General features: G+C 41.9%; 2 protein-coding genes across 3 annotated transcripts in view; both read left to right on the top strand.

The window, feature by feature from the left end:
* The window catches only part of LOC146677314 (connector enhancer of kinase suppressor of ras 2), a 67,088-nt gene extending 50,696 nt beyond the window's left edge, over positions 1-16,392 (top strand). The window contains exons 17-24 of the mRNA XM_085420521.1: positions 288-460; positions 3,052-3,125; positions 3,262-3,333; positions 7,372-7,442; positions 7,554-7,654; positions 8,187-8,940; positions 11,640-11,902; positions 13,434-16,392. Coding sequence (XP_085276647.1) covers positions 288-460; positions 3,052-3,125; positions 3,262-3,333; positions 7,372-7,442; positions 7,554-7,654; positions 8,187-8,940; positions 11,640-11,902; positions 13,434-13,643 — 1,718 coding nt within the window. The 3' untranslated portion in view covers positions 13,644-16,392. The remainder of the gene's footprint in view (positions 1-287; positions 461-3,051; positions 3,126-3,261; positions 3,334-7,371; positions 7,443-7,553; positions 7,655-8,186; positions 8,941-11,639; positions 11,903-13,433) is intronic.
* Positions 16,393-17,700: 1,308 nt separating this feature from the next.
* On the top strand, positions 17,701-25,353 carry apool (apolipoprotein O-like). 2 transcript variants are annotated; one of them, XM_085420543.1, is made up of 10 exons: positions 17,701-17,769; positions 18,408-18,506; positions 18,586-18,711; positions 19,234-19,288; positions 20,291-20,389; positions 21,787-21,878; positions 21,978-22,088; positions 22,464-22,686; positions 22,829-23,041; positions 24,686-25,353. In XM_085420543.1, the coding sequence occupies exons 1-10, from the start codon at positions 17,758-17,760 to the stop codon at positions 24,772-24,774; spliced, it is 1,119 nt and encodes a 372-aa protein (XP_085276669.1). In that variant the 5' UTR covers positions 17,701-17,757; the 3' UTR covers positions 24,775-25,353. The 2 variants fall into 2 exon arrangements, with proteins under 2 accessions (XP_085276669.1, XP_085276659.1); XM_085420533.1 differs by having other exon boundaries at positions 17,702-17,769; positions 22,826-23,041.
* Positions 25,354-27,236: the final 1,883 nt, after the last annotated feature.

The raw sequence follows: 27,236 nt of genomic DNA on the forward strand, positions 1-27,236 counted from the left end.
GTGTAGGATCTTCACAGTAACACACTGCAGTGCTGCATGCATGGGAGCACTTGAGGCCCCCGTGATTTACCCTGAAAATGTGTCTAAACTCCAGACATGATCACTCATCGCTGTGAGATAATGACAGGGATTAAAATTCTCCCAGAGATAAAGAATAGACTCCTAACATTTGAATTTCATTTGTTAGCATTAGCAACTTCAAATACTGATTACATGTTAGCACACACAGAGTACTTATTTTCACTGTCAGACCTTCAGGATTCTTGGTCTTTCTTCTCCCTCGCTAGGTTCCCTCACTAGTGCCAGTCGAAGGAGAATCTCCTGTAAGGATCTCGGCCACGGTGACTGTGAAGGCTGGCTATGGAAAAAGAAGGACGCTAAAGGCTACTTCACCCAAAAATGGAGGAAGTACTGGTTTATCCTCAAAGAGTCTTGTCTCTACTGGTACACCAACCAAAACGTAAGGCATTACATTCAAAAACACAGCAATTTCGCTGTGCTTATTGTTGCCAGAACTAATGAACACTAGCTAGTTGTCACAGTTTCAACACAAAACTTCACCAGTCCACATATGAAGTGTAATACAGTGTCTGATACAGATACATTATTATATTTCAAATGACTATAATGGCTCTCTTTCAAATTAGAGACCAAATTAGATTTTTGAATAAAAAACAAAAACACCATATGAGGCATTATTAATAGCATATAGCAATGAGTGCTACAGGATATTAATGTTAATGATTTTCTCTTCAGTTTTGAGGCTTTTCTTTCTTATTTATGAGGTTCTGCTGAAATCAGGTTTACATCTCCTCTGTCTGTTTCAGACAAACATTTGACAAAACATCATCTTACTTGCTTTCATTTGGCTGTTGTCACAGGCTGGGACTCCGACCCAGCACTCTGAGTTTTTCTTTGTATTTTTTGATATGTTATTAGTTTTTGTGTTATTTCCTATTTTGCCTTTAGTTTAGGCAGTTATTGGTTATTGTTCCTGGGTTTTCTATGTTTTGGGGTTTGGTATTTATTCATCACGTATTAGGTCTGTTAAGTTGTGTTGTCATGTTTAGTTTTAGTATTTCCTGTTTTATTCTGACAATGTCATGTGTTCTCTGTTAATTGTATTTAGCTTTTCTCTCCTGGTCGTGTCATTAGGTTTATGGCTGTCAGCTGTTTCCCCATATGTTTCCACTTCCCCTGATTCACCTCATGTCTGTATTTAAGCCCTTTGTTTTCTGCATGCCATTGTCGGGTCGTCTGTTTATTCTGCCCTAGTTCTAGCCTGGTTCTGTTTATTTTGACCTCGGTCTTAGTTATGATTTTCATCTGTTATTCATCATTAGTCTTAGTCATAGTATTTGCTGGTTATTTTCCATCACAGTCATAGTTTAGGTTTTGGTCTCAGTACCGTTTAGTGTTTTGTTTCTTATTGTTTTGTCAGTTTACTTTGGTTTCCTGGTTTACTTCTGCCGTCATCTAATAAAGGATCACTTTTCTGCTCAAACTTTCAACTACTCGTCATCATCTGCTTTTGGGTCCTGTTTCCAAAGTAATAATGAGGATACTAGTAAAAACAAGAAGCCAGGTGACACATAAAGACAACATGCAGAACCAGAAGTACACCGACACAAAGATGACTTGTCAGGTGATTTGTGAGGTGACAGATGTCGACGGTCTGCCTGTCCGTGCTGGAGTACAGTTCAGAGTTGACATGAACCTTTTCATTTGACATAGAAAGTGTGCATGTGACCATAATTTTAATACAAATGGAACCCCATACTGTTCCTGTAATGAAATCTTCTCATAAAATCAAGGAAAAAAGGCTAATATCATTTCTACATCTCTGTCGCCGTGTCTTATAATTGGACTGCAACTAGGAAATGCATAATTTAGTCAATTAAAATAAAATAATACTTTTTTCAATTGAAAATTTTCATTACAAAAAAAATGTAAACAAAAAATTAATTTAATGTTTTACAGCAAAGTACTGAAACAATTTCTCGCTGATTTTGGTCCGTATTGACATGACAGCAACACACAGTTGTCTGTGAACGATATCTGGTGAATGTGGAGGCCATTTAATAGTCACGTTTAAGAAACCAGTTTAAGATCGTTCGGTTGATCTCATTATCCATCAGAAGATGGGGACATTGTGGTTATAAAGGGATGGACATGAACAATACGCGGGTAGGCTGTGGTGTTTAAACAATGCTCTCTTGGTACGAAGGGGCCCAAAGTGTACCAAGAAATCCTCCTCTACACCACTACCAACAGATGAGACGAGGCAGGATGGATCCATGCTTTCATGTTGTTTATGCCAAATTATGACACTGTTATCTGTAGCAGCAGAAATCGAGACTCAGGAGACCAGGCAAATTCTTTCCAATCGTCTGTTGCCCAATTTTGATTAGCCTGTGTGAATTGCAGCCTCATTTACCTGTTGTTAGCTGACAGGAGTGGCGCCGGGTCTGGTCTTCTGCTGCTTACTGTTGCCTTCCTATCAGCTCAAAGTAGTCTGGCTAGTCTTCCACTTTTGACATGTTTTCGCTTTTTCAGACTCCTTAAACCCTAAAGACAGCTGTAAGGGGAAAATCCCAGTAGATTAGCGGTTTTGCACCAACGACCATGCCATGGTCAAAGTCACCTAAATCAGTTTAAATGAGTCACTTAAATGAACTTCAGCAGGCTGTCTTGACCATGCCTACATGCCTAAATGAACAGAGTTGCTGCAATGTGGTTGTGTACCTAATAAATTGACCAGTTAGTGTATATGTGAAATATTTTGAAACCAAAATCTCATCGAGACGAAATTAACAGTGGATGAGTTTGTTTATGCAGAAGATTTTATCTCCATGTTCTGGCTATGATAGTCATAGCTTGTCTTTTTAATGTTAAGTGGGAAAAGGACTTTATCCCAGCCAATGTAAACAACATATGTTATTTTCATATGCTTGACTAGAGTCTTAGTATCCCAAATAAAATTGGTATGCATGACATTTTGTTCTGTGTGTTGATGCTGTACCACCACTCTCCATCTGTCTCTGCCTGCAGGATGAGAAGGCTGAGGGCTTCATCAGCCTCCCTGAGTTCAGAATAGACCGAGCCATAGAGTGCAGACGGAAATTGTGAGTGTCTCTCACATGTCGCCAAAAATTACTAATCAAGCACATGTGCGCTCACCCACACAACGTGAGCACGCACAAACCCACTGCGCACACGCAAAAACACTAATCAGTCCTTCTTCTCCCTGACTGACTGCAGTGCCTTCAAAGCCTGTCATCCGAAAATCAAGAGCTTCTTCTTCGCCACAGATTGTCTTGAGGAAATGAACAGGTGAGTTACTGTGAATATATACAAGTTTCTGAGCGTGTGTGGGGTGGTGTTTTGGGTTTGTTTCTTTAAATATGGACCAACGTCAGAGACAGGGGACGTCACGTGTCCTTTAATGAATATTTTAATGGAGTAAATCAAGTTTACACAGGGAACAACTCACCAACACAACTCTAAGCATGAATAAGGCATGAACTTGGCCCTCCTTTGTTAAATGCTCTTGTTTGTGTGTGTGTGTGTGTGTGTGTGTGTGTTGTGTGTGCTTACAAGAGATAGATTGTAGAGATATATTTGCAGGAGTGCTATCTGATGAGCTCTAATTATCCACACCTCTCCTCAATGACATGGGGAGATAATTGGAAGAGAGTAATTAATCAGCTATATTTGACTTCCATACTTCATCTGGAGTGTTCCTGTGTGAAAGTGTTGTTTCACGCATTTTCTTGGGCATTATGTGTGAAAAGGTGGGTGTTAGCATTTTTCAGCACTTACAGTGAAGCTAAATTTAGATCCTGATTCTTCGTGGTGGTTCACAAAGTCCTAAAAGGTTTCTGTTTCCCTGTGGAATTCATCCATGTATCCGTCTTAACCGCAAATCGAATTCAGGGTTGCTGGATGAGAGGCCAGTCTATCACAGGGCTAACCCAGTGGCAGACAACCATTCATTCCAGTATCAACACCTACTCGGGATTAAACACTGAAAACTAGCCAAGATAAAACCACATCAATAGAGACATTGTTCCTCAATAATATCTGAATGGTTTGTGAAACTTATTCCAAAGCTTTGAACATAGTGCGTATCATAACAAATGGTTGGTGGTAAATGTGTTATTAAAAAGCGCAGAATAAAGCTTGGCGCTACATTTTTTTTTTATCAAAGAAGAGGAAAATATTGGATTGTGAGGAACTATTTTTATATAAGGATTAATACGCGGTAATAGCTATATGAGCTATTAGCAGAAAAACAAAAATACAAAACACAAATGCATAATTAACATGACTTCAACAACTGGTTAAAGAAGGCTTGTTTAAAATGCTTTAAAGTTTAGCATTTTTGCTGGTGATACCTTGTGTTTTGGTCTATTTTTGTTTTTAATTTAGATAGAAATCACCACATTTACATGAGAGCATTAAGCTATCGGCTAACGCTAGCAAGTCGGTTAGCATCTGCAGACTGAATGGGTGCTTTGCTCCGACAGATACTTGCTAATCAGTCTTAACATACTGTACAACTGTGCTATAAAAACAAATAAACTAGGATTTCATTTATACACACAAAAACACATAAAACACATTTTTTTAAATGGCGATTGAACATGCTATTAGCGCAGTTAACCATGTATAAAGCCATTATTTGTCATAAAATTAAAAAGCACAGGTCCAGTTCAGTGACCTTGCTACAGTGACACCTAGCAGCAAAATCAATAACTTTAGGTCATTTTTTCTGTAAATATTGAAAATAAAAGTGTATGGATATTTATTTACCTTTGAAGTAAGTAAGTACCCTTGAAGGCTGCGTCCTACAACGTGCGCAGCGCGGTCCGAAAGGCAAAGCGGAGCTACGGGGAAAAACTAGAGTCACAGCTACGACAGTGTGACTCTAGGAGCCTGTGGAAAGGACTGCGGACTATAACAGACTATAAACGACCAGCTTCTTCAATGATGAATGCAGATGCTTCACTGGCTGATGAGCTGAACACGTTTTATGCTCGCTTCGACGCCGCAGCAATTAAAACAACAAACGGCTGCGCGCGCTCGGAGTGCACCAGTGAAGAAAATGCATTCGTCATCACAGAGCATGCCATGAGGAACACCTTCAGGAGGGTGAACACCAGGAAGGCAGCAGGACCAGATGCAATCCCTGGCCGGGTCCTTAAAGCCTGCGCTGATCAACTAGCGCCGGTGTTCACGGAGATCTTCAACCTCTCCCTGGCCCAAGCAATGGTTCCCACGTGCTTCAAACAGTCCATCATTGTCCCTGTTCCAAAGAAACAACAGCCCGCTTGCCACAATGACTACCGTCCAGTAGCACTGACTTCAATTGTGATGAAGTGTTTTGAAAGACTGATGAGAGATCACATCACTTCTTCACTTCCTGCCACCATCGACTCATTTCAGTTTGCTTACCGGACTAATCGTTCCACAGACGATGCCATATGTCACCTGCTCCACACATCCCTGAGTCACCTGGACACTGGCAGAAGGAATTATGTTAGGATGCTGTTCGTGGACTACAGTTCAGCATTCAACACAATAATTCCCTCTAAGCTTTTCACCAAGTTGACGGATCTAGGACTCAGCTCATCACTGTGTCAGTGGATCCTCAACTTCCTCACAGACAGACCCCAATCAGTGAGGGTGGGAAAACAAGTCTCCCCCTCCATCTCACTCAGCACTGGAGTGCCTCAGGGCTGTGTTTTAAGCCCCCTGCTGTACTCACTGTACACTTATGACTGTGTAGCCACATCAGACACCACCTCCATTGTCAAGTTTGCTGACGACACTGTTGTTGTGGGCCTGATCTCCGACAACATTGAGACGGCCTACCTGGAGGAGATTAGGAACCTGGAGACCTGGTGCCAGGAGAATAACCTCCTCCTAAACGTCAGCAAGACTAAGGAGCTGATCGTGGACTTGACTACAAAGCAGGCGAGGAATTACAAACCCCTCATCATCAGTGGCACGCCAGTGGAGAGAGTGGACAGTTTCCGATATTTGGGTGTCCACATCACTCGGGACTTGTCATGGTCCTGTCACATCAACACCCTGGTTAAGAAAGCCCGTCAGCGTCTCTTCTTCCTCAGAAGACTTAGAGACTTCCATCTGCCACTGAAGGTGCTCAAGAACTTTTACTCCTGCACCATCGAGAGCGTCCTGACGGCAAACATCTGCACCTGGTTTGGGAACAGCACCAAGCAGGACAGACGAGATCTGCAAAGGGTGGTGCGCTCGGCAGAACGCATCATTCAATCAGAGCTCCCTGACCTGCTGTCCGTCTACACCAAGCGGTGCAAGACCAAAGCTAGGAAGATTATGATGGACCTCTCCCATCCCAACAATGGACTCTTCTCACTGTTGAGGTCTGGGAAGCGCTTCCGCTCCCTTAAGGCCAAAACAGAGAGAATGAGGAGGAGCTTCTTCCCCCAGGCTATTCGGGTCCTGAACCAGGTGTAGGACTGGACTCTCCCAAACACGTCACTATAAGACTGGACTCTCACACACGTCACCACACGCACCACCACACATTTCCTATAATCCTATAATTTATAATCCTTATCTTTATAATCTCTTCTGCTATTTGCGCATTCTTTACTGTAAATTCCTAAGTTAATTTGTAAATTTTTGTAGTAAACTGTAAATTGTAAATATTGTAAAACTTTTCTTCTCTCATTTAATGGTCGGGCATTGTACAGCTACAAGCATTTCACCCCCATGTCATACTGTGTATGGTTGTGTGTGTGTGTGTGACAAATAAAATTTGAATTTGAATTTGAAGTATGCCCCAAGTGGCCACTCCAGTAACTGCAGGAGTTGCTGCTTTTTTGTTCATGAGGGGTTTTTTTGTTTTTAATTTAAAAATGTAATGCGTGTGTCATTTCCTGTTGGAGGCCCTATTTACTGTAGTTTGCAAGAACAGGAAACCTGTCAAAGTCGGAGACTATTCTTAGTCACAACTTTATTATTAGGTGACTGTAGAGAGACACGGGACAAGGTGGGATCTGTTTGGAGACAGACAGGAGCGTGGAGGCAGACAGCATCGGAGACTCACTCTTCAGAGAGAATGGCTGTTTTTCTCTCTTGTCTTTCTCTATTTCTGCCTCCATCTCATTAATTATCTCAAAGCCTTTCTCCTCTCTTTGGGGGGGATAGAGTCAGTTAGACATCAGCTGTTAAGAGAAACAACTTAAATTATTTAGAGTGAAAGTTTTTTTTATTCATCACCTACCATTTACCAAGTATAACCCATCCTTCCTTCTCATCATCTTGTCTAGACTTATTCTCATCTATCCTTTGATGCTTTGCTTCACTTGTTTCCTGTAGGTGGATGAACCGGCTGGGTCTAGCTGCTATTGGATACACACCAGATGATAAGGTGCCTCGCCCTGATGAAGGTGAGGTGGATGGGCTAGACAAGAAAGGATTCCCTCAAACTTTGTGTGTGTGTGTGTGTGTGTATAACTAGCACAATTTTGTATGTGCATGTGTATTTATCGTCACGTCAGACTATTGGAGTGAGAGCGATCAAGACGACGTTGACGGCTCGATGACACTCAAACAGGAGGGACCTTCATCATTCTGTGATACTTACCATCGCACACCATCGGTAAGTAACACACTCAACTACACTCCTTTGCAATGTTTCATTCTGATAGAATATTTGATTCTTAAAAGCCCCACAGTTTTCCGATCTGCGTAGACCAGAGCTCGGCATTAATAAAACATCAGAGTGTGAGCCTAACGGCTTCTGTAAGCAGCCAAGACCATCACTTCTCTGTGTTCTGCTGCCAGAACTTGTACTTAGTCTGACCTCTAGGTGGCGACATGCACATGCTCATTACATCACTGCTCTGATGTTACTCAGAGAATTAAAATCCAGTGGCACTGGTGTCATTAATATCTCAGCTGAGCCACACAATGCTCATGTCAGTCATTCGTAGATTACTCTTCAGCCATCTCATTGCTTTTTTATTCTCATCTTTTGCTCTCTTTCTTTCCTTCTCCTGTCCTCTCTCCACCCTTGCACACCACCTCCTCCTCGTCTTGCGGGTCACTGTTTCCTTGTATCTGTGCTCACCTTTCACTCTTCACCACTTTCATCTATCCCTGCTCACTTCTCTTACTCTTGATCCGTTCAGGCTAACCTCCTCCACAGTTATGACCAGTTGCCCCGCTCAGTGAGCTCCATGAGCCTCATGCGCTCCACTCCATCCCCACTCCCCCCACCAATGAGTGCCTCCACCTCCCCCATTCCTCCACAGATGGTCTCTTCCACCTCCCCTCTCCCTCCGCAGGTTAATTCTTCTAGCCCCTTCCCGGAGCCTAAGCATGGTCGGCATTTCTCCAGCGAGTCCACACACTCCCACTCCTCTGCTGAGGACCAGCGTGGAGACAGCATGGGCATGGGAACTGGCACAGGCAGCACCAGTACCCACTCATCCGGCTGCCGCTCTTCCCATCGTGAACGACGCTCCTGGCAGGACCTCATTGAGACCCCTCTGACCAGCGCAGGGCTGCACTTCCTCCAGACAGCACCGGGGGAGAGTGAGTATGGCGGCTTAATGGGGAGCATGGCTGGAGAAATGGGGTTCTACGGAGGGCTGGGCAGACAGGGCATGTCCCCAGAGAGACGCAGGCAGGCCACGCTGCCCGTACGGAGACACCACGCCGCAGAGAGGGACAGAGAACGGGACGGGCCCTTCCCTCTGGAGCGGGGGCCGTACACACACAGCCACACACACAGGCGCTCCCACAAGCAGCGGAGCCAGAGTCTCCCCAGGAACAGGGACCCGATGCCAGGAAAGCTGCTGCACACCTCTGCTCACATGGAGGAGAGGAGTGAAGACGAGGAGGCAGAAGAGCAGGCTGCAGATATGCTTGAGGGTGAGGAGGGTAAGAAAGTTACAGGGTTAATATTTTCCTAGTGTTGTATACATTAGACAAAATATTAATGTCATGTATTTAAGTTAAAGTAAAAAAAAAAAAGCTCTTTATAACACAGCCCATGACTAAGACTAGAATTAAATGTAATTTCACTTTATGTTTTCTGAATAATACAGTCATATTTATCTAAAGTAATCGGGTAACAATTCAGCTATTTATAGCAACTATTCACAGGAAATAAAGAAGTAATGATGATAAAGAAATAACTATATTGTAAGGAACTTTAAGTAGTGCATAACTTCTGAGTATTTTACAGGAATTGAGACACAAAATGATGTAAAATTGATCAAGTTTACAGTGTTGTTTTGTATATAACTATCCTCCCACCCATATCTATGTAGAGCCCAGGTCAAAATATGTAGTAAATATCAGCTCAGTCATTAACAATAAGAAGAATAAGAATAACTTTATTGATCCCAGAGGGAAATTAATATGTCTGGCTCAGATTAATTTACTGATTAGTATGCAATCACTGACTTTTCAGGCTTTAAAAAAGCCCAGTTTTCTAACAGTGTTCAATACAGTCAACTATGAAATTAATATAAGCTGTCATGTGTCATTTTTATTTATTTATTTTTTTTTATTTTATTGCTATGTCTGGTTTTATTACTATGTGAATATTAGTATTGTACAGCACTTTGGTCTACCAGGTGTGTTTTTAAAGTGCTATATAAATAAACGATGATGATGATGTGATCATTGTCAGATACAAAAATGTAAAGAAATTCTGTAAATATTAGATAATAATATTTCTCTAATATTCCCATTTCTACTAAACAAACAAAAAATCTTTTAAACTTTAAAACTTAATTTAAACTTCTGCTTTGAATCTATGTAGAGCCCAGAACATAGTCTGCAGTGGTTCTAAGTGTATATACACCTATCATGGGCATGAATCTCATGGTTTTGGACTTTAAATGATTTCTTTAAACTCTTCTTTTTCCAGGATCAAATGATTGTACAGCAACATCTGTAGGGTCAAATAAATATGTACACCTCTCACTAATATTTGGGTAAATGTCCCTCACCGAGTTGCAGATGTTTTGGGAGCCATCGACGAGCTTCTGGCATAATCCTGGATGGATAGTTGACCCCTCTCTTTGGCACTAGGTTCATTTAAATTGGTTGGTTTCCAGGCACGGACTTGGCATTGACGCATTCTCCACAAATTTCCAATAGTGTTGAGTTCGGGGAAGACCGTTTCAGATGCTAAATGTTGGTCTGCTTTATCTATTCCAAACCAGTTTTAAAGTGTTTTCAGGATCATTGTTTCGTTTCTTTTCAGCCATATACCAACTGGTTTAAAGTGAATTGTTGCCAAATAGTAAAATATTTGTTTCATCTAAACATAAAACTTTTGCAACTTACTTCTACTTCTGCATGCATGTACATTTCACGCTTTGGAGACGAAAATGTGAAATGGAAACGGTGGACCGGTGCGTCTTTCACATTTTGCTGTGATATGGAGTTGAAACACATTTACTGAGAGATTTAAATGTGTGTATGTATAAGCTTGAGCCTGTGTGGATCAGAGAAAATCCTAAATAAATTCAAACTCGTGCACGAGTTCTTGTTTTTTTTATAGTCATCAAAGATGGATGCTGGAAAATAAAACAGTACAAAGAAATCATTAAAAGCCCTAAATGACCACGGTATTCATGCCCATGACGAGTGTTTGTAAACTTGTGGCCCAAACTGTACACAAGCCTTCCACTCTGTTGTCAATATTCATACCAGTGCGGCCTGTGGCGATGCCATGTGTAGTTAGATTTGTAGGAAGGTGCATGTTAGGTTATTTAAAAGGGTTTGCAGCAATGACATACAGATGCCTTCAGCCAAGGTTTAACATGAATGCATAAATCCACTGTAACCAAACAAAAGGTTCACTCTCCAAAAAGGGTACTACTATAAGTTTTATTTGTATTAAGGAGGTAGAGCTAACAAAAGAGCTTCCATAACAGTGAAAATTCCCAGTTTGATCCCAAAAGGAGACACAAATCCCTTTGGGGTTGCATCAGGAGGGCATCTGGTGTAAAAATCTGCTAAATCAGACACATGCAGCTACCAGCTGTTGTGACCCCTCATGAATAAGGGAGCAGCTGAAAGTAATAGTTTTTCCTTAAGCTGTTTTTGCAGATGCACTGCAGTCTTGAAATTTTGCAGGAACTCCCTCATACGAATACCTTTTGCACCAATATGCGAATAACACAGATAATATTCCAGTACGTGCTAGCAGGTGGGCGTCACATGTGCGGCAATCTGCTCATTGTGTCCAGGCAGCTCTTGCCTAAACCACTGAGAATTCCCGGTTTTATGAATGCATCTAAATAGACTCTTTCCTGCTGTGTGACACATGTGAAACTATTTATACTGCTCTTAGTATTACTTGTGCCAGTGATCGGAGTTAACTAATTCTCTTTACTTCACCGTTTATTTATTTTGTAAAGACAAAACAGTGTCACATTAGTATAAAGGCATCCAAATCTAGACATGGGACAAAAACATTTCAGTTAACTTCTGAAAACCCCCCCAAAGAAAACAAGAATATCTCTGAGGAGCGTGGGATGACATGCAACTTTGTTTGCTAGGTTTTTTTCTAACTGTCAGTTGTACGTGATCGGTCTGTCTCTCACCGCTCGTCTCGTTAGATCTGCGGGAGCTGAGAGTGGAGAGCAGAGAGAGGAGGGTGTCGGAGGGACGGGAGCGGCGAGTTTCAGAGTGCCGCGAGCCCGAGCCGCTGGATGGGCTAGAGCAGCTCTATCGGGCCCTGGAGCAAGCCAACGTGACAGCTTTAGGAGACCCTAGACCATGTAGCAGGCAGGAGCTTCGACGCTGTTTCATCCAGAGAGCCAGGGACCCCCTGCTCAACGACAGGCTGCACCGGGTCCGAGCCCTCCGTAGCACCTTGAAGGTATCATTAACAACTTCTGTCACAAACGGAACAAAGATTTAACATGTTTTAAAACTTTCTAATACCCGTAAACCCATAACTCCCTTAGTCACGTGTCCCCTTAGTGTGTCATTTCATGGAAATGTTGCTGAAAAACAAACAATACTTCCCCTCCTTACATCATAAGTATGCTGTACCTTTCCTGGCGTATTATGGAATGGATTAATCTTGCCTTTTCACATCGTTATTTTTTAACGTCTTTATTTATTAATTGATGCACAACAACTTGATGAATTTTAAATAAAGATAGACCCAAAATAAGATGGCGCCTGTTAAAAGTCTGTGAAGGTTCTCAGTCATCCAGGTCGTCGTAGTCTAAGTAGCTTGGAAAGAAAAGCATCTGGACTTCTTTAAGTTGCTTGAAGACGTTTCACCTCTCATCCGAGAAGCTTCTTCAGTTCTAGGGTCAAATAGAGGAGAGTCCCAGATTTAAGCCCTGTGGGAGTGTCCCCCAAAGAGGGACAATGGACCCCCACGAGACAAGACTCGGCTGTCCATTTGCATCTAAAGGACAAAGGTCACTCTTTCGAGGATGACATTTTGGACAGAGACGACAGATGGTTTGAAAAAGGGACTGAAAGAATCAATTTATGTCCACTGTGATCGACCATCTTTGAACAGAAGCGGGGGTTTACGACACCAACTGTCTGCCATCTATAATCCAGTTCTGAGATCCCTTCCCAGACGCCTTAACGCCCACTCACATCCTGGGCCAGCTGACCTCAGGATATCACATGATAGGGTGGGGTTAGGTTTCACAATGAGCTCACCCGAAACCTTGGCTGCTTGTGACCCACACCCGTTTTCACACCTTGGCTCACGTGATTAGGTAGAGGATCATTAGGGGGTCCATTGTCGCTCTTGGGGGGGGGGGACACTCCCACAGGGCTTAAATCTGTGACCTTCCAGCATTTGACCCTAGAACTGAAGAAGCTTCTATGCTTTGTGCTATGTGAATAAAACTGAATTGAATTGAATTGAAAAAAAAAGATGTAAAAAAGCAAGATTTCCCGACTTCATAATACGGCCCACACTCCGAAAAGTACAGCATACTTACGATGCAAGATGGGGAAATAATGTTTTTCTGTAAAATTACCATAGAATTACATACTTACACTATACTTAAAATTACAGTGTAAGTACAATTTTCTTGGCTGACATGTTACCCCTTTATTCTATCATTTATATTACGTTTATTCTAGTCCATATTTACAGATAAATATACAACAATTACATTATAGTTTCAACTGAAATACATTGAATTTCCATTTAACTCATTCACTGCCATTGACGTCTATAGCCGTCAATTGCAGTGAATGAGTCAATGGGTTTAACTCATTCACTGCCAATGGCTGGCAGTGAATGAGTTAATTACAGGGGAACTACATCCTTTATCACAGGGTGTATTATAAGTGTTACCAGGTTGTTGTTGGATTTTTTTACACAAAAAAACAACGTGAGGATTTAATGCGGTAACGCTTTTCTCCTACAGGCCAAAGAGTCGGAGCTAGCAGTGATCTGTTCCCTCCTGGAGGACCCTGGCCTGTGCTCCCAAACCTTCAGAGAATGGAAGCAGTGGCACAGCGAGCTCTACTCAGACATCTGCCAGCTCAGCCCCGGCACCAATGGCCAGGATGACCTCTCCCCGCTGGCCGCACCTCTCATGACCCACACGCACTCCTTCATCGAGACCCACGTGTGAGAAAGAGACGAGAAGCGAAGGCTGAACTGACACGCACACGCAAACACACACACGCGCGCGCGCAGCAACACGGAGCTTTACATTAGCTAACCCTCTGTCCTGGTCACGACTCTGAGCATGCACACACACACACACACACACACACACACACACACACACACACATTGTAAGATGTGTAAATATCATAGAGGGAACAGTCTGAGACCTGCGTGTATGAACTTTTGATAATCCCGAGGACCCCACAGGGTGCCAATTGCATGCCTGAACAGAAAGCATTAATCTTCCTTTGTCTATGGATCTCAGCATAAACGCCACACGCTTGTCAAGCAAAACGGGGGGAAAAAACAGACCTTTTAACACAAATTTTTTTCTTTTATATTCTCTAGGTTTTGCTTTTGCTTTTTTTTCTGTTTTATTTTAGGGGTAAGGGGGAGCTATGTAGCAGCAATACAGAGGAAAACCCTTTTCACCACAACACTGTACTTTTGTACTGATGAACTTTGCACCCAGAGCCACCAGTTCTCCCCCTTTCTCTCTGTGTTTTTTTTCCTCTTGCGTATCTTTTTGAGTTACAGGGACCTCACTGTTATTTCAGGCTGATCTCACGGCACAGTGCGGGGAAAGTAAAGTGTGAAACTGTGAGAGGTAGCCAGCAATGTCGGTTTATCAGCGAGAACCCCTTTGCGCTGGCCGGATTCATGTGCTGAAGGAGGCTCCTCTGAACGAGTGCAGTTCTGTTGGCATCTTCTCTTCCTCTCGTTTCTCTCCATCACCTTCTCTTTTCTTAGCGACTTCTTTCTCTAGTCCTCAAAGACTTGTGTATATGTGTATACTGATGTAAATGTTTGCGTTCCACTACCACTGTGATAGGCTTCTAGAGGTAGCGGAGGGAAGACAGAGAGTATGTATTTGTGCGGGTGCAAAACAAGTTTATTATTATTACTTTTTTTTTGGTTTCTTTCGTAGTTTTTTTTCCTTAAACCGTGAATGCAAGAGCTTAGAGAGTTCTTTTTCAGTCACTCACTACAACGAATGCACTTTCTATATCTCTATATCTCATCGGCTGCATCACAGGGTCTACGTGTCATCGGCCTCATTACCATTGCTGTTCAAATATCAGGTAAAAGCATTTGCCGTCTCATTTTCTAAAGATTTGTGTACAGTCTACAAATATATTTAAACATAGAAGACTATATAAAATCTATTTACGTTTTGTGTCATAGAAATAATGTAAAGTATGATGTATTCTATGCCAAGGTTCTGCAGTGTCCCCCTCTTCACTCTGTAGATGCAGGGTGTTTAGCAGTCGAACAAATAGGATGCGACCGACAGCCGTCGCTGATGGTCTTTACTGGTTTACATCATGGCTGACCATTCTCTGGGTGGTGCGTTGCTTGAGACAAAGGCCTGGGACTGATTTGAATGGACAGGGTAAAATACTGTGGATCATTTGTGTTCCTTTTTTTGTTCCTTCTCACAATTGCAAGGTAATTAGACTCGTAGCGCATGATAGATGCAAAAGTACCATCGAAGGATGACTTTTTCTTTATGTGCTCGTAGCTTTCAAGTCTTTGTTTTTCATTCTGCAGTGTTTAGAGACACGTACTGTACCATGAGAGTTAAGGGAGGTTTTTCCTTCTCCTTTAGCATCCAAGCAGCAGGTTATAATTTGATGTTTGGCTCACATAGAAGACCGACCTGCATCCTAAAGAAGCTTCTGACACCTCACTCCAAGTGACATCACTGCAGTTGCTTCCAAAGTGAAAGCTAATTTGACATTCCCTCTAAGCATATGGTTGATACTGGGCAGTCATAACCTCTGCACTAAACGGTCTGTAATGTCTGTGAAACCGGGATGAATCATTTCATCTGCAATATCAGGCCAAGGACTCAACGGTGCCCCCCAGCGTCGAGGACTCCGAGAGACACGTGTAGCACCTGCTGCATCCAGCACTGTCTGTACTTAGTCTTCATATTTTACTGTTGTTCTTCTTCATGAGTTTTCATCATGTCACACTGTAGTGAAATATCAAACGTGCCCCAGAGATATAACTCATGTTATTTGCCTGTTATTTCTTTATTTTTGTTTTTTTTGCTAGTTTGTTTTTTAATGATTAATTTGAGAGTAACACAAAGAAACTCAATGATGCAAGCACTTTCCCTGTGCCTCCCAATCCTCTCTTTGGCAACGAAAGGACTGACTATTTCCACACACAGGCACGCACACACACACACACACACGCGCAGCTGTAGAAGAGTTACAATACAGTTTTAGTCTGCAGACCTCTCTCTGTTTGTCATCTGTAGTGTTGGTCTTCTTTCTCCAACCGCTGCTCTGACATACTGTAGATTAAAGGAGTTCTGAGAGTTTTCATTTGTAGGCACCGACTGTGTTATTCCTCCCGAATCTTTTTGTGTGTGTAAACCTGCAGAAACAGGCCGAAAAGGGAGATTCCACTGTGTGTTCTTTCAGGGGTGTACACCTCATGGTACATTGCACAGGTGTGTAAGATGTAAGTTGCACTGCGACATTAAAAAAAAGGAACATATTGCTCTTTTTCAAGGATAATATTAGCTTACTGTTATTCTGTACATTAAAATGACTAAAGACGATATTAAAAAAGAAAGAAAATTACATTTATTCTTCCTAAAGTAGCCTTTTTTGGTTTCATATATATGAATATATATTACAGAAAATACAGATTGTAAACCTAAGTTGTTAAACTTTGACTTCAATAAACTGAATCCTCTGCACTATGGCCGGTTAATGTGTGCCTTTCCTCTGATTTATTGGAAGAGTTTTGCTGTGTCTTCTAGTTAATAACAGTTTCAAGTTAAGGGCAGGAAGCCCTACAGCATGCTGTGCAACTCGTGCCATCCATCTATCCATCATATCTTTTTCAGTTTACAATGTGGTGGGCAAAAGCTTTGTTTCCAGGCTGTCACTTGGCTTCACTCTCTGCACTCTTTTAAAGACAATCTTTATTCTGGATTCATCTCTTGGGGATCTATAGCCTTGCCGGGCGATTGTGGCTCAAGAGTTGGGAGTTCACCTTGTAATCGGAAGGTTGCCGGTTCGAGCCCTGGCTTGGACAGTCTCGGTTGTTGTGTCCTTGGGCAAGACACTTCACCCGTTACCTACCAGTTTCCGGCAGCCTCACCTCTGTCAGTGCGCCCCAGGGTGGCTGTGGCTACAATGTAGCTTGCAATCACGTGTGTGTGAATGGGTGGATGACTGGATGTGTAAAGCGCTTTGGGGTCCTTAGGGACTAGTAAAGCACTATACAAATACAGGCCATTTACCATTTGTTGGGGCCTTACTATTGGAATGAGTATGTGCACAATTGCCTAAACAGTTTTGGCATATAAATATAGAGAAGGTTTATTGATACTGGAAGCTTCCATTAGTAGTCTGCTTGTACTCTCAGTACTAACAAAACAGGTTTGAGCAGGCTTTGGTTGCCTGCAGGTAAATAGTCCAGATGGAGAGGAAAAGAAGGATGCTGTTGAAATGCAATACATAATCAGCAGCTATTCCTGATGTATTTCCATTTGTAAACAATGTTGCAAACCTTAACTCAGATATCTAGTGGCTTCACCGGCAACCCAAAAATTAATTCCTAGACTGATACTGTTTCATCAAATCCAGTGCAACATGTGCACCTGTGCTGTTCTGGTGCAGAACTTTGTGTGTGTAGGTTGATTTCTGACTGAACACATCTTAAAGCTCTTGTGCACAAAGTTAAGTAGTAATGTAAATTTCCTTATACATATTCACTTCATTAAAACTAAACTAAATGTGGAGAAATCCTGTGGTGCTGGAACATGAGGCCCCCTCAGGGTCGATGCTGGCAATGTCTCAGCAACGTAAATAACAACTCATTTACATGTGAAACTGCGAGTAGGAGTTTATTTTTATTTTGATGCAAATGTACAAAGGCAAGGGTCAACTGTCCGCTCAGTGGGTGAGCAACATGTGGACTTACTTGACGAGTAGGATAGCACAGCCGAGCTGCAATTCCCACTTCAGCCCATTAGGTGGCAGTAGCCGACCGCGGGGTTTTTTGGGCTAGAACGAAGCTGTAACCAACAGAAGAAGGGGGAGAGCGCTGTCATGGCGGCCAAGGTGAATGCATGTCAATTTGTCTTCAGCAAAGTTTTTAGCTTTTATTACAATGACTTTTCAATGAAAGTGTAGACTGTATGTTGGCGTCAAGTGCCCCGCAGCTGCTAATGTTTACTTGTTCTGGTTGTCACATCTCAGGCGTTGTTACTCTGCACGAAATATCTTTGCTAGCTATGTGTGCTGTGCTAGCTTCGCTGAATGACTCCTAAAAAGAATACACGGAGGAAGGTTTTAGCAGAGGTTGCATCTTTAAAAGTGTGTAACAGCTGTTTAACCTTAATAGCTGTCAGCCCTGCCTTTGTTAGCTTTCTAGAGCCGCATTAAGCTACAACACAAACACTGTCGGTAAGAGTAACGCTTAACGTCAGTTAGCTTAACTAGTTCGAAACAGTTTGTACACACAAAACAAAGGGAATAAGCTCAGGATGTATACTTAGAAGTTCATTAATGCAGTATAAATAAATATTTGAAAGACTGGAAAAGCGATGCTTTGAAATATATGGTGGTATTGTTGTAATTAATAATATAAAATATATATATAATAATTCTTCCACTGAAAGTCCACGAAGTAAGCTGTGATAGTGATGTGGTGTTGACACACTGACTAAAACTACAGTGTACGTTCCCCCTCCTGCCAGGTGGTAATGGTGGCCGTCCCGACTGTGCTGGGAATAGCCTCCCTCCGTGTGTACTCTGTGAATGAAGCGCCCGCTGATGGGCTGGTTACTCGAGAAAAGGTGTGTATTCATGATTTGTATGGGATATTGCCATTCATAGCCATAATAACGCACCAACTCTCTACCTCCCTTTCCCCAGCTCAACATCTACAACCCGGTGTTGCAGTCTGCTCAGAGTAAGTTTGTCCCAGAGAGTCCAGGGGTCATCGAGGGTGGAGTGACTACAGCCAGAGAGACAGTACTACCATTTGTGCACGCTGTAAAGGTATTCAAGTTTTTTCCCCCTTTGTGTACATGTAAAGCTGCATGTAGGAAAAAATCTCATTCACATTCACCGTCAAGTACTGATGTAGTTCATGCTTTCACATCCTCTTCTGCACTTTTAACACGAGCAGGTGGTGGAAACGCATTTATATTTAAACATATGACAGCTAAAATGCACCAGAGAACTCTTATCTTGCACCTGCGAATTTAGTTGACACCGCTATCTTTTTGCTGCTCATTGTGGTTTACAGAGCACGATCCCACATGCTGCAAGTGCTCGGTGCAGGAAGGATTCTTGCAGGTTTAGGAGTTAGACAGGAAACTTCATGCAGTTTAACTTCAGTTAAACTGCATGAAGTGTGCTGCAAGAAGATTTGACAGTTTGATTCTGTGAAACACAGGTTGTTGGGTGGGGGTGAGCAGTTAGCACTGACTCACATGTATCTGTTTCAGTGTTGCTTAAACAGGCATGTTCTTGATGAACTTTTCTAGTGGTTTCAGTTTAGTCTTCTGTTCCCTGCAGGGTGCCTGTATCTCTGTGAAAAGGGGAAGTATTGATCTTTATCATGCTGGAGAAGGTGAGTAAACAACAGGCAAACAACAGTCTTAGTTACATTGCACCTAAATATCAAATTTCAATAATAATAAGACATTTAAAGTTTTCAACATGTCACACATTTACTAAGTAAATATATTTCAAGGGGTGCTATTGAGGTGAAATTCTCACCAGGTGTCTGTAACAACCCATCCATTTCACACATGCAAAGAAATCAAACCACAGATGTCCATAAATTATGTGTAATAGCGAGAAATGACACAGGGAAAAGTATCAAACGCATGAAAAGGGAGGTGCAAAAAGTCGTGGAAAGTCATGACAGTAGCTTAAATCAGTCCTGCCACTTGTGCAAAGTGCAAATTTATATTAGCTGGTTCTTCAGCAACTGATGGCCTATAAGAAGGGGTCTCATTACTAAGGTGTAAAACCAATTAGCTCTCTCAAGGCCGTTGCAAAACATACCGAAGAATTTCTAAACTAGTGAAGGTTCCAGTGAACAAAGTGGAAAGAACATCATGTTACCATAAACCGACCATGACCAGATGCCTCCTGCAAGATTTCAGACAGAGGAGTGAAAAGAATTATCAGAAGAGTTGTCTGAGAGTCAAGCAGCACTAGAGGCGCTGCATATCACCCCCAAAACGGCATACCAACAGTGAAGTTTGATACTGTGTATACAATACTTTCTCCCTGTGTGATTTCTCATTATTACACATAACTTAATTTATGAGCATCTTTGGTTTGATATTGTGGCATTTGTGGATTGGAAGGGTTATTTCACACATCTGGTCAGATTTTCATGTAAATAGCACCTTTAGAAACATATTTAATTTGTGATGTATTCAGTACTTCAGTCTTACCCACAGTAAGACATTAGAGGATGAGAGTGATCTATTTAAAGTTATTTTTTTTTAGTTACAGTTTAATGGTAGTCCCAATATTAGTGATACAGTTCACACCTTTTCTTTAAAGGAAGCTGAATGTATTTTTGTCAGCATCTTGATTTCTGTTATCTGCTCCTCAGATTTATACTATTACCTGAAGGACCCTCCTCCTGGTTTTCTACCCAGATTTGGCACCATCACCGTGGCTGGCCTGCTTGGCATGTTCTTGGCACGGAAAGGTAACTTGAACTGACAAACAGTTTAGGCCTGCAAGAAACGTTTTAATCAGTTTCTCATATTAAATAAAGAAAATGTTTGAAAGAGTGTTGGTCTAAGTGTGAACGGTTGTCTCTCTGTGTTAGCCCTGCAATAGACAGGTCACCTTTCCATTGTGCCATATTACTGGTGGGATAGGCTCCAGCCCCATGTGACCCAGTAAAAGCATTGCATACGACTATAACAAATGTAGCATACGCAAGAACTGCACATAGTGCAAGTTTAGTAAGCTTAAATATACATTAATGAATAAGTAACTCACAAGACATCAAAACAATTCCCTTTTTTAGGAATCAGTCTAGAAAAGTTAAAGATGAAAATCCTGAAAAACAAGTGCAATTTGTTGAATATGTCTCAATAAACATGCATTGCTGCTGACACATCAGTGTGCCACTAAATGGTCACATACAATGTTTTGAAACTCATCAGCAAAACTCGACTCCTGTTCTGTCGCTGCGTCACAACAACAGTGTATTTCTTCTACAAACTGCATTTATTAAGGAAACTTCTTACACTTATCGTCCAGTGGGCTTGACACTTTGGCAGGCTCTGACCTCTGACCTCTGGGCTGTGTGTTTTAACAGTCCCAGATTGTTAAGGTGCGACCCCAGCTCTGCTTGTGAGGATCACAGCACTTTACGTTCTTTCTTAGACCATTTAATATTTTTCTTTGTTTTGCAGAACATAGAAAAAAAACATATAAAGTCATTTCAGAAAGATACGAATTAGTTTTACGCTCTCAGACTGTCTCAGAAGAAAGTTTCATTTCAGCCACACAGGAAATAAAGTATTACAACTTCTGCTTAATGTATTCATGGGATGAACATTTTAGATATTTTCTACACTTCTCACAATGCATGTGAACTTGCACAGAGATATGCATTGTTTGTTAACAAGAACATCTGTTTTACCCCCTTTTTTGTTTTGTGTTTTAAAATGCACATACGCTCCAGATTTATTTATGTGTATTTAATCTTAGCGTGACCTTTTCATGTACGAGATAACACTGTGATTATCAGGGTTTAGACACCACAGCCAGTGAAGCTGAAGTACCCCTCATCATCTCATCATCGATTGCCCAAAGTTTACCACAAGAAACAAGAAGTTTCTGAGGAAGTTTCACTTTTCTCATTACCTTGTCTTCCTCACTCTTTCTTCCTATTACCAAAGAGTCATTAAAGTGCATGAAAATGTTAATGTCTTTAAGTTAACCTGGGCATTGTGTTGGCCAAAATGTGCTGCAACACACTATGTGAGCATGACCTTTCTGGATATAGCAGTTCAGTAGCTGGCCTCCAGGACTTAACCTCTGCCCACTTGTATTGATCGCTGCCCTGCTTTGCAAAATGTTTTATTTCAGGCTCTCGTTTCAAGAGGTTAGCGGTCCCGCTGGGCCTGATGAGCGCAGGAGCATCAGTGTGCTACCCTGCACAAGCAGTGGCAGTGTTAAAGGTAACGCTGCTTCCTCAAGCACGGATATCTTGTTAATTCGCAGTATAAATGTTAATATTTTCCTAGTTTAATTCGAGCGTTGTCTTTTGTCCTCCCAAGGTGACGGGAAAGAAGGTTTACGCTGCAGGGCAGTGGAGCCGTGCTGCAGCGTCTTCACTGCTCGCCTCCGCAGAGCCGGTTGCCAAAGAGACTGCTGCTTCACAGCCACAGGTTAACAGACTTTTAAGCGAACTGTTTTTAAGCAGAAAGACTTATAAAGCTGTTTTACTGTGTGACTAAAACCTAAACAGCAGTTCAGCTCGTGTAACTTGCTTTCCACTCGGTGCCTTTCCCTTCTCTACATGTGTTGCTTACTGACAGAGAAAAAATCCCTTTTGTGTGGTAAATGGGTTATATTCCATTTCCTTTCCTACACATTGCCTTTCATAACTGTTAGTGGAGTTTTATTCTTTGTGCCTCACATGTGATTCAGGCATATTTTGTGAGAGTTTAAATCTAAAATTTTATTACTTAAATATTCAAGAAAATTGTACATTTTAATTACGCACCATTAAAGTCGATTTTTTATTGTTTTTTTTTTTTTAGTCAGCTATAGCGGCAAATCTAGAGCCTCCAGCGGCTGAAGAAACCTCACAGCCCAGCTCCACTACAGACACCTCAGCCCAGAGCTCTACAATCTCAGACACAGAGGTGAAATCAGCTGATCCTATCTCTGATGAGCCCATTGTTGCTGTCATAACAGAAGAAGAGTCATCCGTAACAGCCACAGAAATATCCCCCAACCAGGCCCCCACAGAGACCAGCACAGGTATTATCAGTATTGATCCCTGTCGTCTTGTTTCTCTGTCTCCGTCTCTTCATTTCACACACAATCACACAGAGACTTATATCAACAGTGGTGGTTTAATTCCCGCTCTTTCCGGCTCTGTTGGCAAATTCTCCGCCAGTAGAAAAAGTGTCTGCGCCTTCCCCAGAGGAGCTGCTGGCCCCTGTTGAAAGCGAAGAAGCCTCGGATAGAAAACAAGCCTCCGGGGATGTATCCACGGACACGAGCCCATCTGAGCCTGCAAGCTCAGGACCGGAAACAATAAAGGCCGTTCCAGTCGAGTCGGCATCTTCCTCTGAAGAAACATCTACTCCAGAGGCTTCCAGTGAGGCCACAGGTACCAAAAATAGTTCATGTCAAAGAGCGAAAGGTTGATAAGTAAATAAAATAAGAAGAAATGATAACCTAAACAGAGGACCTATGCTTTAATCATCACTCCGCTGCTCTTACTCTACACTTAATGTGTGCTGCTAACCTTTTACATTTCCTCTACCCTGAAATGTCAATTAGTCGAGTCAGATAGCATGGACGAGTTGCTGCTTTTAATGAGACACCAGTCGCCACACTCACACCAACACCTATCCAACACAAAACCGTTACTGGTTGTACTTTAACACTTTCTGCACATGTACCTTTGCTCTTGTTTGGGTGTTTACAGTAGACCAGCACAAACAAATGTTTTTTTTTTTCTTTTTAAGCCCACAGACAAACATAGTGAGCCTTCACTTCCTGTTACTCGCACATTCGACCTCTTCTAAGAATGATGTGGTTACCTAAATGTGGGGACCTAAACGTTGTGGGTCTTGTGTTCTACATAGTTGTTGTTATTAGTATGATTATCACTGCTACCTGGGACTTGGATTCTGTTGTCGCTGTAGTACGTTCAGGTTTACTTCCTAACGTGATATAAATCTGTATTAGCTTTCAGTTTAACTCTTCACATCTCATCCTTCAGCACAGCTTACTTATCTTTTCGGTACATCTGTTTAGCAGTTTGACATACTGAGGATTGACTCACTCTGCACAAACTGTGTGATGTGAAAGAAAAGAGAGGAATGTGATGTAACATCTCACAGCACTCGGTGTGTGGAATATGCATTTTAAAAAGAATCGCAGGGCTTTAGTTGCAGTCTGCTCAGCCTGGCTTTAAGTTGAACCGAAAGATAGTTTTACCAAGAAGTGATATCATATTGCATAATACAGTTTTCTCCAGTGAGATCACAGTAAGAGGATGTGTTTGGGATGTTTTTTTTCCTTCAAGAAAATACATTTCCCGTTCCATGTTGCTGCAGATCTTCTTCCACAAAGCAGCAACTGGAGCTCCTTGTAAATGTTTAAAGGAGGTTGCCGTCCCAGTAGGTTGACTGGGTGAAACTGCCCTAAAACTGACAGAATGTATGTACGCAGCGATCTCTGCTTTGTCTCTGCGTATAAATTCTTTAACATGAGTTGCAAATAGTAACACAGGCTGTGCCAAACTATACCACATTATACTTTTCAGTATTTCTGCTAGATTTTAACTCAGTGTTTCCATTTAGCTGGTAAAAGTAGCAGTTTATGTCGACACTGTGTCTCCCATCCCTTTTCTTCTTGGTTCTTTCCATGAACCAAGTGCGGAAAAAGTGCAAGGTCACTCTAACTGTTTGATTTTGTTAAACACTCAGTTTGTTCATAAGATTTTCCAAATCTTTGTACCGCAGTGCTCAAAGGATTACTATGTAAACCAAATGACTAAACACAGAGTTTTGATTTATTTGTACTTTTTAAGAACCAACGCATCCAAATCAATCATGGAATTCAGGCAATTTTAGGAGGAAACATCACGTTTTTCTGCACGTTTGGTTGTTGCGCTGAACATAAAGATCGACAGAAACCTGTGACTTTCACCCGGCAACTCTTAATGTTTTCATCTGTTAATAAAAGTTAATTCTACAAATCTAACTCTATTGATGTGCTTTGCATTTCTCTTGCTGCCCTGCAGAGGGCTCCAGTTTCAAACCAGACCCTTCTCTCATGGATTTCGGCCAGTCCAGCCCTGAGGATGAAGACCTGTACAGCACACGAAGCTGAGAGACTGCAGCCAGCCACAGGAGAAGCCTCATTCCCACACACACTGCCATCTCATATCTCACTCTAATTGACAAACGCTCTGTATCATTATGCGTTGTAAATAGGCCATTTTGCAAGCAATCGCAGTTAGAAAGACTTTAATCAACATTTCCATTCTCATTTCGTCTGCCCACATCAGCTGTTTCCACAGAAAACATCCCAGTACATTTGCATTGCAGCAGCGAGGCAGTGAATCTGGGCACACATAACTGAATCAGTTTGCGTGGGACAGAAAACTGGAATAAAAAACAAAAAAAACCCACCCACTACTATTTACAAGCTTTTATACCCCAAATGGCAGATTGTGAAATTTTCTGTGTCATTTAACAAATACTGGCTTTTTGTGCTCCAGCTTTCACAGTCATGGATGCAGCGTGCTTTTATTTATTGTAATTTAGCCCAGTGTGTTGGTGAACTGAAAAATCTGCACATGTACTCGTGGTGATTACAAGATGGACTAGTACCGTTTCACTCGCTAACACAGGAAATTGTCCTCACTTGTTAATTATGGAACTCAAATAAATCTATATTTTTCATGAATTCATGTTGGGTCATGTCTGCTACTGATTACAGCACTTCCAGCATGTAGCATCAACAGATCTTCACTCAGACCCCGAGTTGTCACATAATGAGCAGCTAAACATGAGGAATCATCTGAGCCGCATGAACCAGAGTTATCTTTGAAGGGAGACCATTAAAGTGGCCCCTTTCCATAGGAAGACGCTTCACATAGTGAGTCTTCATGCTGCAATTAGTCCATGAGAAACAACAACTTGTGCAAAAACCCATATGGTGCACACTCGCAGCTCTGTTCAAAGTATCTTACATTGAAGGGCACATTTAGTACGTGCAAATCTGTATCAACGGATTTTCATAATAAGCTTTGTTACAGTTTGTAGAAATAATTAATTATAATCCATATATCAAAAACATTATGAAGATTGAGTACTCTTAGATTTATATTTAAAAGTCAGGGGTGAGGAACTCCAGGCCTCAAGGGCCGGTGTCCTGCAGGTTTTAGATCTCACCCTGGGTCAACACACCTGAATCTGACGATTAGTTCATTAGCAGGCCTCTGGAGAACTTCAAGACATGTTGAGGAGGTAATTTAGCCATTTAGATCAGCTGTGTTGGATCAAGGACACATCTAAAACCTGCAGGACACTGGCCCCTGAGGCCTGGAGTTCCCCCACCCCTGCCCTACAATAATAGAAAACCCCAACGATCAGATGACTTCCCATAAGCAAGCACTTGGCAACAGTGGGAAGGAAAAACTCCCATTAAACAGGAGAGACCTCCAGCAGCACCAGGCTCAGGGAGGGACGGCCATGTGAGAGGGGACGGTTTCGACTAACACTTCTGCTCGTTCAGCAGAGTAAACATGTTTTGACTAGAACAAAACTGTCATCACACCTTCACATTTTCCACATGTGTAAATATCACACAAGTTATTTGGGTTCCTGATAACAATCAGCACGTTGACATGCATGAAATGTACTGCAATTCTTTCACACCCACTAAGAAGAGATAATGAGCCCTGACTTTTCCTCCAGAACCACATTTACATTTTTAATGTTTTGGTGTTTACGTGTCCTATGATTTACAGTAACAGACCTGTGTGGCTCCTTACAGCCACATGTCAGCCATTGAATCAAATCAAGTTGTAACAAGTCAGACACTGGGTCATATAATCTAAAAGCTCATCTCTACTGATCGATGCTTTACAGAAACCAAAAGTTTCAATGGTGTTTTCAAAGTTGCAATAAAATCATAATGTAAGCACAGCACCCGAGCAATTATTATTCATGGGAATGATTATGCCGAGCAGTTTGAACAGCAAGCGTGCATTAATGCCTTGTGTTCTCTGAAAAGTGATTTTTGTTTGTGTGCTTGCGTGTGTGTGTTTAGCTCGAGAATATTAACAGCCGAGCAGGAGCCAGCAGCCAATCAGGTGCGAAATCACAAATGAATAAATAGGCTCCTGGCCAGCAGCTGTGCAGACTGCAGGCTGACCCCCCCGCGCTCCGATCACGATGCTTTGTGTGCTCTCCCTGTGTGGCTGACACCTTTGTTTTCACCATTAAAACCCCTGGAGAGTCTTGGGTCGATTTGTGGCTATTTTCAAATTTCGATTACATGCCATTTGCACAGTGTTGAATGGAATATAGCGAAAGTCTGCAAAAAAAAGTTCGGTCACATTTACTGTTAAAATTTCAGTATGACTTCCGGAAATTAGCTTCAGTGGCTAAGCTAGCGATAAACTTACGCTATTGGTCCTAGTGGTCGATTTGTGCCCCACTGAAACCCATTATAAACGCTATTTTTCACGGCAAAAAAATTACGGTCAAATCGATCGTGATCGGTTATGTTTCCGCTTCCGCTTGCAGTACTGGCCTTAGAGTTGTAATTTTTTTATTTGTCCA

This window comes from Rhamphochromis longiceps, linkage group LG2 (assembly GCF_057381845.1).
Source record: "Rhamphochromis longiceps isolate RC_006_pf linkage group LG2, R_longiceps_female_GT1.1, whole genome shotgun sequence".
In the NCBI taxonomy this organism is placed as follows: Eukaryota; Metazoa; Chordata; class Actinopteri; order Cichliformes; family Cichlidae; genus Rhamphochromis; species Rhamphochromis longiceps.